General features: G+C 34.2%; 1 protein-coding gene across 1 annotated transcript; it reads left to right on the top strand.

Annotated features, from left to right (window-relative positions):
* The first annotated feature begins 798 nt into the window (after positions 1-798).
* Positions 799-15,413, top strand: LOC106080350 (uncharacterized). The gene is made up of 8 exons (XM_056037638.1): positions 799-890; positions 3,752-5,198; positions 7,265-7,540; positions 7,785-7,904; positions 9,242-9,411; positions 10,833-11,191; positions 12,870-13,116; positions 13,635-15,413. The coding sequence occupies exons 2-8, from the start codon at positions 3,984-3,986 to the stop codon at positions 13,957-13,959; spliced, it is 2,712 nt and encodes a 903-aa protein (XP_055893613.1). The 5' UTR covers positions 799-890; positions 3,752-3,983; the 3' UTR covers positions 13,960-15,413.
* The last annotated feature ends 83 nt before the right edge of the window (positions 15,414-15,496 follow it).

The following is a 15,496-nucleotide window of genomic DNA, read 5'->3' as shown; positions in this document are numbered from 1 at the left end:
TCCGACCGATTTTATTAAAGATGTTAATCAGCTTTTCCAATATGTTACAAAAAAAAAAAAAAAAACTTCAAAGAAACTACCAATTATCGTTCTAATTTTATTGTTTTATCTATTAAAACAAATAAACCTGCAAGATAAAAATAATTAAAGAAACATAATTTTTCTGCTTCTTGCCTTATTTCTTCTTCGTTCTCATTGTTATGTTGGAACGTTCAGATGACTAGACAAATACATGAGATGAACTGCGCAGTGGTTTCTAAATCAGGGAGCTTTCCATATAGTTTTCTTTCTACTGGGGTGTTTTTGGGCCAGTGTCTTATACAGGCCTCTTGGTAAAGAGAGCCTTACTGAATTCGCAGAAAATGTGTGTTTCTTTAATTTTTATTTTTACAATTTTGTTTCTCTTTAATGCCATTTTCATATAAAATGACAGATGTTTGCACAGCCGGCCTTGGGCAGAGGCAAACTAGGCAGCCGCCTAGGGCCTCCAATTGGCGGGGGCCTGGCACAAGACTCACAACAATTTTTTTAGAGAAGAAATAGCGAAACTTGTTCCCAATGTTATTGGCGGAGTACACCTCATGACTAGGTTTTAAATAAATTAAGCAATTTCATTTTGTAGCTGTTTATTTATTTTGTCTATTTCATTTGAGGCCATTAAAGTAAATTCGCCTAGGCTAGGGCCTTCAATCATCTAAGGCCGGCCCTGATGCAAATAACGAGTGTACCTGCCTGCTCTACACTTTTCACACCAATTCTTGTTACCCATTTCATAAAATTATAATTCAACGTAGTTGGCGCCTTAACTCTAACAGGAAGTTGATATGCTGAAAGCGAAAGTGATATAATATCTAGATCTAGAGACTATGTTGTTACTTTACTAAGACTAAGTATGGTCTAGATTTCATTTAATAATATTATAATAGTGGTATTTCATCTCCAAACTCTAAATGATTAAGATCTAGATCTAGTAAATATAATATTCTACTACTAGTGTCTAGTTGTAGTCATCTAATCTTAACTAGATATCTAGAGTCTAGATCTAGAATTTTTTTCTAGATCTAGAGTCTAGAGATGTAGAATGTAGAGGAGAGCTAAGACGCCTAGCTGCTAGACTAGCATATTGAGCTAATACTAATGTTGCTAATTCTAATGCTAAGAGTAAGAGTAGATAATCATAATAGATCTAGTCTAGAACTAGTAATACTAGGACTAGACTCTTGATGAATGATGATCTGAATTTGTGACTGTAACTAGATCTCATCATCTATATTATTGGGATATAATTCAAATACAAAAACAAAATTTAATAAAATACTCAAAGTGAGAAAGACACAAAGATAAAGGCACATATTCCTCATTCCATTATATGCCATACTTGGACAAATTTGTACAAAAGCTCCTTCTTCCCTAGCACTATTAGAGAATGGATGGGTTGCCTGAGCTAGCCAGGAAAACCAGTGACTTGGCAGAGTTTGGGTCATTGGTTAATATACATGACTAAATGCATGACCATAATCATCTTCTTTTTTGAAGTAACGTCTGTATATATGATAAGATTCTATATTTAAATTGTTCATCGTCAGATGATCCTGGTTCGATGATGACAACTTTTGTCATCCAGGAGGTTGAGGGCTTTGCACTGGTCTGGGGTTTTGTGCCTTGTCATGTGGCTGGTGAGACTGCACACTGGCAGGTTATCCCAGCTGGAGCTAGTGTCATATTCCCTTTTTTAGCGGCCCCTGAAAGGGGAAAAGATGCTATTAGTTTTGTGTGGCCTGTTTGTCTGTCCGTCTGTCCCGTTTAGATCTCAGAAACTAGAAGAGAAAATGAAAATCGAACATCATGATATATTAGATCATTCAAAGTTCTGATGCAACAGCTCCTTTTTTCTTTTTGAAAGTGAAAAATTTAATTTTTTTTAATCAATTATATATATATAATTGCAAGCAGTTTTTTCATAAAAATACACCATTTTTACAACTATTCACTATTAATAGTAATAAAAATTGGAGGCTTTTTAGCAAGGTAAATAGCAATTTACAATTTTTTAAACACATTTATACAAATGGTTTTAGATTTTACAATTGTATTGCTAAGTTATGTAAGTTCTGTCAAACTTAATACTACATTTACAAAAAAATATTAACTTTTTACTATGCAAATAAGTTGGGCATAATTTAAAACAACAATTAATAAGTAGTTTTTTATAAATCGCGTGAACTACAGTATACCCAAAACTCCAATGAACACAAAACTATATGAATTTTTTTTTTTTTACGGAGATGTTTTTTTCTTGAGGCTTTGAATAAGTGATTGACCCATTACAAAACAATTAGATACTCATTATAAGACATCATTTAGGACAGGTTCACATCCAACTTCATATTCACTTTCACCTATCCATTGGTCTGCTGGACCTTTGGGGCACCACACAGGATCTTTCGACCTTCTTTCTCCATTCTTCTCTGTCATTTGCCTTTGATAGAATTTCATTATGATATTCTTTCTGAAAATATTGAAACCTGCCTTATTACCTGCCTGGATGGACCACTTCTATAGAATTTAATAGCAATATTCTTCTGAAAATATTGAAACCTGCCTTTTTTCCCGCCAGGGTGGACCACTTAGGGGGCCGATTTTGAGTTTGTGTTTCCACACAAACTGTCTTTGTAACCTTATTTTTCCTCTGACACTTTTTTTCTGTCAGTGCTTATCCTCTGCAATTTGTGCGCCAGTTTACACTGCGCTATACCTTGATGCTGTCATGTGCTTCTGACTCTCAGGTGACTTAGAGAAGCTTTGAGGGTGTCCTGAAGCGTTTTCTTTGTCCGCCTTGTGAGCACTTTTCTTCTCTTAATTGGCCTTACAAGAGTTGTTTAGGGATGCAGGGTCTTCCATTCTGCAGACGCGTCCTGCCTATCACAGCTGGGACTGCATTAGGAATGTGTGGATGCTTTGCAGGTCTGCACTTCAAATTACTTTAGTATCTGTTTTAAATGAACGTCTGTAATTTATGACATAAGACAATATTTTTTCTTTTAGATCTAGTAGAGATCTTTAGAAAGCATCTTGGCAGCAGGTGGCTTTTGAACAAGACAGCTGGAGATCTTTTGTTCAAATCTACTGTTGAGGACAGACTCTGACAGTAAAAATATAACTTAAACCAACTAACAGCAGACAATGGTTATGGATGTTTTCTAACTTAAAAGTGTTGTTGTCTTGTAATGTAAAATGCTTGTAATAAAATGTTTCTTTATAATATCCATATATGTATGTCAAGAATTAGTCTTTGACCTAATTCTTGATTTTAGAGTCTCATTCATCTATAATATTTATAAATATAAATTGGGAAACGTGGTTGTGAGGCTAAGTATACTTGAACATGGTTTGGCTTGGCTACCTATGAAGGTGGCTTGAGGTTTGACACCCGACTTTAGCAGAGTTGTGTTTACTGAGCGCCTAAAGGCAGCATGGAAAACCTTCTCCCAGATACCCCCCACACACACACCTAGTCCACAAATGAGATTTAACCATAGCGTTCTGAGCATGCCATAAACATAAAAGTAGTGATATATAAAAGCTATAATTTATTTATTTATAAATGATTTAATATCTTTGGCATCTAATAGACTCTTGAATCTGAATATTTTTTATATGGATAAGCATAGAATGTATTTATCTTAGCTGTTTTAAAGGAACGGCATAATTTATGACATGACGATACATTTTTTTTTCTTCTGTCCTGTAGATTTAGAATGCCAGCAAGAAGAGTACACTTAAATCTACTACCTGTTGTCTAGATTGAAAAATTAGCATTGTTTGAAACTACAACTAAACTAGATCAAGGTCTTCAATGGGCTCTAGTCAAATCAGAGACACTAATTATAATTTTATTGTGATTGTTTTATTTCACTTAACTGAATGTGTATCATCATGATAATACACTACTTGCTATATATTCTGTGACTTAATATAAAATAATGAGTAATGGAGATTTCTTATTTGTCTGGAAGAAATGCCTTTTTATAACTTTCTTTAAAAGTTCAAAGCTGTATTTAGAATGGATGGAACATAGCGATGTTCTCTCTCCATCACAGTCTCAATATTCAGGTCTTTTTACTGAACATAGCCCACTCGGAACTCCATTTGATGAAGAATTAGGGGAGTCCTTGGAAGAGAATGTAAAGAAAATATCAAGAGCAGTTTTGGACATTTCAGCAGATGGAATAGATATTTTTAAAGTTGACTTCACCTTTGATATCACAACTCTTAGGGAAGTTCCAGTAATCTTATTAACATGTAAGTCACGAGAAAAAAGCAAAATTTCTAAACTGTCATCAGCTTCATTGCAAGAACAGAAGCAGCAGGTTTACGTCGTTGGCATTAAGGAAACAGTACAAGCACAGAATAAAAGCAAAATGGTAAATGAACATTGCAGCCAAAAGGGAGATGCCAACTATGATCCATCATGCCAAAAAGTTCATTTTGAGCTAGTCAAGCTAAATGTGATATATATTGATGACTATCTTGGTCACATAAATAAAAGTACTTTGTGTTTATTATCCAACTTTCAGATTCTATACATAAACAAACATTTAAAAACTTTGATCATTCATCACCATGATACAAATTGTAAGTCAAATAACGCTCAACATTTCAAACTTGAACGGGATGTAAAAACAGAAACCTGTTTCAAGCTTGTTGATGTTTTTCATAAATATGACTGTGGGATTACGTGTGTTCTCCTTTTATTACAAAGTAAAGAATCAACTGAATTTATTTCTCTTCACATTTCATTTGCAAATAAAAGTGAAGGTGTATCTCAAAGTATTGCCTTTGAGCTCAGGCAGGCACCCTTGTGTGTATCCTTGAGTGAAGAAGTGTTAAAAATAGCCAAACATGTTCAGATAATATCAGCTGCTTCAGTCTTAAGTTGTTCTACAAAACTTGAAGTCACATTGTCAGCGTTGGTTGTTTTAACTCACACAGGATATCTCCTTAAAATTGTTAACGGTGCAATTGTTTCACATGTCAACATTATGAGCCATCCTGAGGCTGAGGCATGTTGTGGTGAGGCCTGGGGTGGCTCTTGTATAAAAATTGTCAACCTGAGGGACCTTGATGGTGAGGATGTTAGAATGATTGCTGTTCAGATTGATAACTTTTGCTGTTTAATTGACCTGTCTACAGAAAAGGTTGGTATCTAAGTATTAAGATTTAAGTAATATAAATGTCATCTTACTATCCTTCTCCAATGTTTTGAAGTCACAGTAATATAATATTTTTCATACTTCAATAAAAGATATATATGCATGTATGCACAAGCAAAAAAATTGAAAATTGGTGGAACAGTATTGTATAAAATGTAAACCACACCCCTAAATCTAACTTATAAATATACCTTATATCTAAGACACACACAATTTTTATATAGTTATAATGGAGATAGATTGGTCACACCCTTAGAAAAGATACCAACTTCAGAACTAGACAGCCCTATAGAGTGAAACCCCCAGGGCACAAGACTAAGAAGAAGACTGTGGAGAGTGGCATGTTTTTACAGAGGCCCTATGTTCCATGATGAATGCAAAGGAAAGATGGTGACTATGATGACACACTATTAAAAGGGCTGAAGATTAAAAAAAAAATTATTTGCAAATCTAGCTGCAGCTATTCTATTGCATGTTGCACTGACAGTGAGGCAAAACATTGGCAGGTGATGTAACTCGGAGGAGAAAGTGAGCAGTAATGGGATATGTTGGCACCTGCCAATTCTTTTGTCATCCACAATGTACCCCTTCCCAACCCCACATGAATATGCCTACCTTAGGTTACAAGCCACAAGATAGCCATGTTATCATTATCTTGGATAAAATTTGAGGGATATTGCTGTCTGAAAAGGAAGCAGACAGAAAAACATCAGCTACATTTAGTGCTGATGAGTCATATACCAGGCAGTGATGGAGGCTCATCATAGCCATATTCCAATGTGAATGGACCAACATAAAAGATTCTTAGAGGTAGATGCTTAAGTCTTAACTTCTTCAAAATGAGACCAGACACCATGTTGAGCATTGACAAAAGGGTTTTAGACTTGAAAAGAAATACAACCTCTTGAGTTTTTGACTGTTGTGCCAATGAAAATTAGGTTTTAAGCTGCAAATATAATTTCATTTTATAGAGTTCACAATTTAATGAAAATATCCAATGTAGTCTACTTTACCTGACTCTTTATTTGTTCAGTGCGAATTATTTTGATCGAAAATTTTCAAGAGGGGTAGAGTTACTAAAACAACTATAACTTTTTTATTTTATTAAATAATCTTTAAACATATTTGATTTTATTATAAAGGAAAATGAATGGGCTACAAAAATGTAGTAACTGAAATAAATTATTCAAACAAATTTTTTTTTTCATTAATTTTAAATTAAGTACGGAAAAAGAAAATATTTTTAAAAATTCGTAAAAAAATTGATATACTGAAAGATTAAACCTTTTAATTAAACATTTAATCTATAAATATTTAAAAAATCACAACACTAAACAAATTTAATCTATAAATATTTAAATAATCCCAATACTAAACACATTTAATCACTTTAAATTTCATAAAAGATGAACAAATGAACTAAGAAATTGTATTATTTACATTTTTTTCGGGTCCCGGGAAATAAACTAAAAAAGAGGACCCATTAACATAATGTTGTCTATTTTTTTTTTTAAACGTGTTGTTACTTCATCAAATTTACTATCAAAACAAAGAACAATCACTCGTGCATCCGGGATATAAAAAAAAAGAAAGAAAGAAAAAGTTTAACATAAAAAAAGATAGATATTATAAACCAAGTTACTCGCTGAGAGTAACGCCGCACTGACCAGCGCTAGCAAAGTTACTCGCTGAGAGTAGCGCCACACTGAAATAGCTAAGTTCAATATGTCTACTACTAAAGTCCAATGTTTCCACTACTTAAGTCCACTGTGTCCAATACCAAAGCTCAATGTGTCCACTACTAATTTCACTCTTGGTAAAATCCAATGTGCCTGGTTGTGTTGTATGTGTTCTGGACTGTCATTCTGCTTGTCCTGAATTTAAAAGCAAAGTTTAGTCCTATGTGTTAATAACTACAATTTTAAAATTAATTACAATACCTGTTTAGATGAAAGCTTATGAGCATCAGTGTAACATAAATATGAGTCATTTTTATTAATTTCTATTTATTAATAGCGTGTTGTTTTCTCTCTTTCAATATGTTATATAAGATAGTCAAGACCTGGTCAAATGTTCACACAGTCAGTCGCTTCAGTGACCAACAGTATGGCCAGTGGTCACTCATAGTTGTGTTACTTCCTTATGGTGGTGGTCATCCAGACAAGTCCATCCTTTACAGACTTAATGAGTCAGACATCATTCTTGTGGATGAAAAGAATGTGGATGAAAATAGCCGTCAAAAAGAGAAGAGAAGTAATTTTATGCATGAAGAGGAAAAAGTTGGACTTTCGGAGAAACCACGTCAAGCTTTGCTGTTCCAAGAGAAGGTTTGTACCATGAGTTAGGACCGAATATTGTAACGAAATCTTTGACGGAAACTTTTTGATGAATGAGTGTATCAGAGAAAAATATTAAGAGCTAGAGTCAATAAAGGATTCATGCTAAAAATATGTTGCAAAAATTTTACCAAAATATAAAATTGATTAATAACAACTAATAACAATTATGTCTTCAGGTAGAATTTTTTAATAAAATAAAATTAATATTAAGCTTACTAAATTTTATCTACAGATGTGCGAGGCAGCGCTACGAGAATCAGAATCACTTTTACATAAAAAAATGGCTTTTCTCTCCAGTGCTTGGAAACGATTATCTCAGACTCCTGCTGAAAAAGGCCAGTTTTCTTGTCAAGTAATGTTTACTTTTTTGTATAGGGGGAAAAAGTATTGCAAAAATACAAATGTGTTAAAGTTATAAAAGTGAACAGAGCATTACTCGCACCGATTGATAACTTTTTAAAAAACCTAAATATTTTTTTAGGTATTCCTTTATAAAATACAAAAGCAATTTTTTTTTCATTAAAAGCTTATAATAATCTTAACTGGCATTGGAACTTTCTCTTTTTCTCTCTCTCTCTCTCTATATATATACAAAAACATAAAATATTCTTGAGAGCAATAGAGGTATATGGCTATCTTTGTGAAGTGAATGCCTGGGCATTATCTCTGGTCAGAAAGTTGTCACCCACACAGTTCCCTCTCTCCTCGCAGCTGATGTTCCTAAATGAATGCCAAAAGCCGATCCAGTTTTGGGATTCAGTTTGGCATCAGCATCATGGCAGGCTCTGCCAGGGTGTAACACTGTGTGTTACCCAATGGTCCCTGGCTCCTAATTTTTCCTCATGGTTGACTTCCAAAGCCTTTCTCAGTTTGGGTATAGCTGCAAGGCAGCAGAGGTTTAAATTCAGTATTCCTTCTTCTCCTAAGTAGATAGCCAGCAAAGGCTTATGAGCCTCTCTTACCCGAAGCTTACTGGTTTAGGCACCAGTTACATTGCCTCTTCTTCTGTTAATAAAAACCAATATCTGAGCCACTCCTAAAGGCCAGGAGTTGGACTTGTCAGTGGCTTTTTGAGATATGCATGCCATTTTAAGCATTTTATAGGTTGTGGAGTGCTTATATATCCATTACCCACTTTTGACAGTAACAACCTTACGGAACTGAGCCATAGAGTTACAGCTTGTAAGATTAATTAAATACTGAAAATATCACAAATATTTCTCATTTGAATTTAAACTAGGGGGGTGTAACTAGAAAGAGAGAATGGGAAAGGTAGCAGTGACAATTCTTGATTTGTATGTATCCAGATCCTATGAGTTTATAAAGGATGGGAAGGGAATAGATTTATGTCGAGAAGATACAAATGCTAAATTTTTTTATATTCGAAGTCGTATCTACAAAAGATCTTAAAATATGATTAACTAAATAACTCAAATATATGTTTCTACTTTTGTTTAACATTAGTTAAAATGTTATTTGAAACATACTTGTATGCAAATACTTTAGAAGACATTTCATTTTATAAAAATTGTTGTTCAAAACCCTAACCCTGCCTCAGAAATGTCTCGAATTCTACATTTCCACTAGATGCAATAATATTTTCATTACCTAAATATTAGTTTTACTTTATAAATTTTACCTCTGTTTCTTATTTAATATCTCGCTATCGTTTGGCTATTTTTTTGGTAGGAGTCTCTTATTCCATTATTTGAGTCCACAACAATTGCTGAGTCTGATGACCAAATGAATTGTGAAAGACCTACAGTAGATAGCCACTGCTTACTGCCAGCTGCAATGTGGAGGAGAAGTCTAGACAACTTACTAATAGTTGGGCTGACAGTCACCAACTGCTCAACAAGGTAGTGTAGGCGTCTGTACATATATTGTCAAACACTATCTCTCTCAAGGCTATGGTGGTTTGGTGGTTAAACGCTTGGCTTCTGAAATGAGGGGTCTCTGGTTCATATCTGAGTGAAGACAGGAATTAGGGGACTTTTAGGACACCCCTGAGTCTACCCAACTCTAATGAGATAACTGACACTAGTTTTGGAAAGTAAAGACAGTTGGTCTTTATACTTGCCACATGACACCCTCATTATCAGTTGACCATAGAAAAGATTACCTGTTCATCATCTGCCCTATAGATCGCTTGGTCTGAAATGGGATCTTTGTACTTTCTCATCATTCCAACTTGATTTGATCTTTTTTTTTTTTTTTTGTACCTTTGCTAATAGGGCTGATGCTCATTTTGTCTGTATATCTGGTGCATCAATATATAAGGATAGGCCTCTAAAATTTGTGGAGGATTATGGGAAATAAATACCTCATGTGGAAACAACATTAAAAATGGGGGCTCGAGGTTCGACACCTGACTCGAGCAGAGTTGTGTTTACTGAACGCCTCCTAAAGGCAGCATGGAAAAACCACTTCCAGATACCCCCCCCCCCCCCCACTGGTCCACAAATGAGATTGAACCTAGCACTCTGAATATGCCATAAGCATGAAAGCAGTGCTTTATAAAAGCTATAATTTTAAGACCAATAAATATTAATAATGGCAATGTCTTCCATTCCGAATATTAAAGATGATTGCTGTGTTTCACATGGCCATGCAAACCCAATTCTGACATGCATATTTATTCCCATCTGATGCGGACAAGGCTGTTGAATATTGAGTGTCACAATTAACAAGGTTGTCTCAATTAGCAACATATTTATTCCCCACTTGAATGTTATGCAAGACTCTAGAACTCAGTTGATTAAATGATAATTCCAACCTTAGTTACGTAAGTACAATGAACTAGAATATATTCACATTTTTTAGAATGTATTGTCTCTACTGTTATGTCCTTAAAACATGATGTTTTTGTGGCCAGCACAATGATGAATAACTTTTACCATCCATTATTGATCTCTTGAGCTGGATAAACTCATTCTCACACGTGAATGTCTGTATGTATGTATAATCTATTTTTACAAAAGTGCTAATCACCGGAAGTGTGTTGGTTGTCAAAAGTAGTGAGTACAGTGTTTGATATATGCCGTAAAGTTCATTAAAGTTTCTGTGTATAGATCCGCGAAAACCATCAGGGCTTCAATAGGGACCTTCAGTGAAGTGCTAAACTACTTGACTATTAGCCAGTCCCTTAATGATGCATTTACAGTGTAAATTTTGTTCATTATTGAGTGTGAAAGTATCTTGGGTTTTCTTAGTTTTTTTTTGTGCAACATAAATTTATTATATTCTAATGAAAACAAGCTTTTTTTTTTTTCCATTGTAGATGTGTCAGGCAAGTTTACTTAAAACTAATACCCTCACAGTGTGATGTAACGGTTGCAGCTCAAGTGGACTCAGTAAGCAAGACAGGTGTTAGCCGAGCAGCAAGCCTTGAGACAGAGACTGCTTTACTTCCTGGCCATTCGTTAAACGTTTTTTCTTATGTGGACATCAATCAAGTTTTTGATGGGAACAGCGTTAAGTTGTTGGCCTTTATTTGCTATCAGCGGATAAACACAGCTGTCTCAATAAATGGGCCTGAATACATTGACCAGTTCTATTCAGAGATTATTGTCACACCTGAAGATATAATTAATGGGAATGATTCTCTTCATAAATTCTGTCCTACTCACAATGATACAGGTACATTTATATTCATTTATTTGTCACTACTTTTCACTTTACTTATTTTTAACCAAGAAAATGTGTTTCCCATACAGGAAATACTGTGACATCTAACTTTATTAAAATTGACAGTATGTATTATCATATAACATTGATAAGGGATCATGACAAATAGTTCACAGTTAGCTTTCAATGTCATTCACTAGACAATTGAATCTCCAATTAATGATTCAAAGACAACTGCTTCACTGACACTTGGCTCACCAAAAAAGGTTCATATGATAAATGGCTCACTGATATTTGGTGTATAGGGCAGTAACATATTGTTAATATCCTGCTTACATGTTTAAATTATTTGCACTGAAAGTACACACTGAGGACTAGCTAATTTAATGACATTGAGTATAACTCTTCATGCAGAATTGATGTAACTCTCTTAGTAATTCTAACTTTACCTGCAGATTGGTATCACCTTTTGACTGTATTTTTTAGTAGAACACTCCTTGCAGAGATAGTTAGACTGTTTCTAAAATGTCTCAACTATCAATCCAATTTGTTACAGGCTTTAAATATATTTATCATACACCATGTAAATTCTGCTGGTATGCATAGGTTATTGACAGTATCTAGGGAAACAAAGAAAACTATATTTAAACCTTAAGACCAGTAGCCATGTAAGTGAGACAAGGACGCTAATAAAAACAACAGAAACTCTGCTTAATACTTGAGAACAGAAAATTCTTAGAAAAAATGTATGGTGCCACACAAAATGAAACTGGATGGAGGGCACATACTCACCAGGATATATATATATATATATATATATATATATATCAATTATATGAAAACCCACCTATAGTGACGGAAGTTACAAAAAAAAAAAAGAACAGACTTTGTTGGACAAGTCAACTTGAAGGAATATAGGAGAAACAAAAATAGTATACTGACAAAAACCAAAAGGCAGACAACCCAAAGGCAGACTATGTATATATAATGGATTGATTATGTAGAATCAGATCAACTACAACTAACGGTTCAGACATGGAGACAAGAGAGTAAAAGGATGTGTTAAAGCAGGCCAGAGCCCTCTATGCAAAGGTTATTGAAAAAAACAGCTTTTTGAAGTGTTGAACAAAACTTGATATTTAACAACAATATAATTAAAATAGTAACATGTTGTTAATATTATGTTCACATGTTTAATTTCTTATTATTGAAAGTAGCTACCAGGGACTAGCATTATATAATAACAATTTTAAAATGAGTTAATTACCGAAAATAGATTTACAAATATTTTTTTTTTCTTGGCTTCTCTCTTGCCTGCTATCCTGGCAACTTGTTTCTTAAGTTCTCTTTGGTATTTAAATGGTAGTGAACTACTAAACTCATTTGATAAGTCTTCTCTTTACATTGACAGTCTGTACCTAAATTATAAATATGGAACTTCTTTTCATAAATCAATAATACTCTTTCAACCAAAAGAAAATCTGCTGCTAAGGACAGGTGAAGACGGAAAAAAAAAATCTTAATTGACCACCTGCGGACAATGGTTATGCTTGCCCTGGATGTGGCAAAATATGTAGGTCACAGCTGGGGCTGCGTACCTACGAGAAATACTGCATTCCTCATTAATATTTGGACTCGAAGACAAGCCTCATTATTATTATTTTATTATTATTATTATTCTTTTAATCAGGAAACAAATTGACTTCAGTGGAGCTACAGGCACTTGATGTCATTCAGACTTGTCACAACTTTATTGTGCAGAGCTTGTTCAGTTCTGTCAGCTGTATGCGACAAAATCTAATGGATCACCCTCACTTCTTGCACCTTGAGTGGGTTAAGCAATATATCGTCATCGCCAGTTCTCCCCTGAGAATGTGCAGAGTTCAGCCCCTTGAGCAGACAAGTCGACACAAGATGCACATAAAACTCTATGCCAGGTAAGCAATTGTTAGTGATTCTTGAATAAATTAAGCTCTATTTAAGATTGGGTACAGGCCATGATGGTTGATTAGTGAAGTGCTTGACTCAGAACCCATGAAATACTAGTCAAAAGTAGGATTTAGAATAATGGGCACGTAATTGGCTAAGAAAAACAAAGGAAGCTGGTCCTTGTTCTGGCCACATGAAACCCTCATTAATTATGTGCCTGCCAGAGAAACATGTAAGGTTTGCATTCTCTGCCCCATGGGTTGCAGGTCTGATGGGAAACTTTACTTTATTAAGATTAGGGTGTCAACAATCAACTATTCTAAAAATACTTCTTGCTACTTCTTTCTAAAGAATCCCCAAGCAACCAAGCAAGACTTTGAGAAGGAACCCCCTTAGAAAATCCCATATAAAACATAACTTGTAAATCTAGGCCAAGAAATACAAGAATCACATATCCATGCTTTTTTTGTTAAGTGCATGTTTTAAATTCACATTTTTTTTTCAATTACATTTTTTTGTTTCTCAGGTCACAACATGAAATTCTGCTTTTGGTTTCATTTTTGAGCTCACTTTTGCCTAAAGACATAACGATTGTGCCAGAAGCCCCCAAAAGTCTGTTCTACATTCAGGACACAGGGAAGAAGCTTTTGGAAAAGACATCATCTTATATCAGGCGTACAAGAGAGGCCTTAATGGAGGCAGCCGAAGTGACAGGTTGCAAGGAAGAGCACATTTTGAAAACGGATGAGCAACGGGCTGAGGATGAGTCAAAGAAAGTAAAAAACAAGAAGGCATCACAGAAATGTGACGCAGGTGAAGTCCCTAAAGTGAAAAGAAGTAAAAAAAGATAAAAAGTGTGTTTCTTATAATTAGAATGACAAGATAATTACGTCCTTGTGTATCTTATAAATACAATCACAAGATAATTACATCCTTGTGTATCTTATAAAAACAATCACAAGATAATTACATCCTTGTGTATCTTATAATTACAATGACAAGATAATTACATCCATGTGTATCTTATAAATACAATCACTAGATAATTAGATCCTTGTGTATCTTATAATTACAATGACAAGATAATTACATCCATGTGTATCTTATAAATACAATCACAAGATAATTACGTCCTGCACATATCTAGTGTAACAAGATTGTAATTTTTAAATCTGAGACAAGTACTAAATAAACCCAAATATCATTTCTTTTCTTTATTTGCATGAAATGCATTATGATGAGACCTATGGTTAATGGGGATAATGAAGTGGACGAATGAGTTTTTAACTGCGATTGAATTTCTGCTGTAATTCCCACTAGAGAAGATTTGTTCTTTTTTTTTTCAAAACTATTTTTGTAAATGTTTACAATGTGTTATCTTAATGTTATCCATGCATGAACTATAAGTGTTAAAGAATGATAGCTTAAATTGAAGGGAGAGTTATTTTATACAAAACATTGAAGCAATTTTTGTATACGCTATTAGTTTTGGATTTATTTTGTTTTAGTAGATGTTTTTATAATTGTATGATACAAATGTATGGTGCTGCAATTACGTCTTGTGACTAATTATTCAAAAAATGATTAAGACTTCACTAAGGGAGACTAGCCAAAACAAGGAATGTGGCTACCATAATACAATTTTTTAAAAATGTGGCATATGTATGTCAGAGCAGTGAAAACCATGTGGCTACCTAGAGGTCCAGTTCTAATGAAGACTAGGAATTTGAAATTTGACTTGAGCTGTGTTTGCTGAGATGCCTAAAGGCAGCATAGAAACTTTGTCCTTGTAACCAAATGAATTAGGACCACAGTGCACTGAGGGAAGACAGGCTGGGCAGTTTATTCCAGCTGGGGCTAGTGTCATTGGCCTTGCTTTTTTTTCTCTGACGCTTTTTTTCTGCCAGCGCTGTATAAAGCAATATTAAGGGGATTACAATGAATTTTGTCCCTCTCTCAATCCTGGTATTGCCAGAGAATGAGCATAAAATATTTATATCATAACAATATTTTTTGACTTAATATCGAGAGGAAAGCTTTGTTTTTTTTTTCTTAAATGTACTATTACTTGTCGATATTTGTCTCAAAAAGTGTTTTTTTTTCAAAGAAGAAATTTTGGCTCCTATTCGAATGGTGATTTGAAAAATAGCTTGGCATAATTTTTTTTTTCTTATTTAGCTAATTGGAGATATAGCTTAGAAAACTTGAGCAGTAGCCTGTAAAATTTTAAAACTGAATGACTTTTTAATATTTATTTTTAGGATGCATGTACATAATTCTATAAATACACACATGTATATATTAAGATGTTGTTTGTTTTTTTACAAAGCTTATACTAACTCACTCTGTCTGGTTCAATTTTTCTATGTTGTAAATTTCTCCCACACC

The sequence above is a fragment of the Biomphalaria glabrata genome, chromosome 8 (assembly GCF_947242115.1).
Source record: "Biomphalaria glabrata chromosome 8, xgBioGlab47.1, whole genome shotgun sequence".
NCBI lineage: Eukaryota > Metazoa > Mollusca > Gastropoda > Planorbidae > Biomphalaria > Biomphalaria glabrata.
Note: the sequence above shows the minus strand (reverse complement) of the source record. Positions and strands in the feature narration are given on the sequence as shown.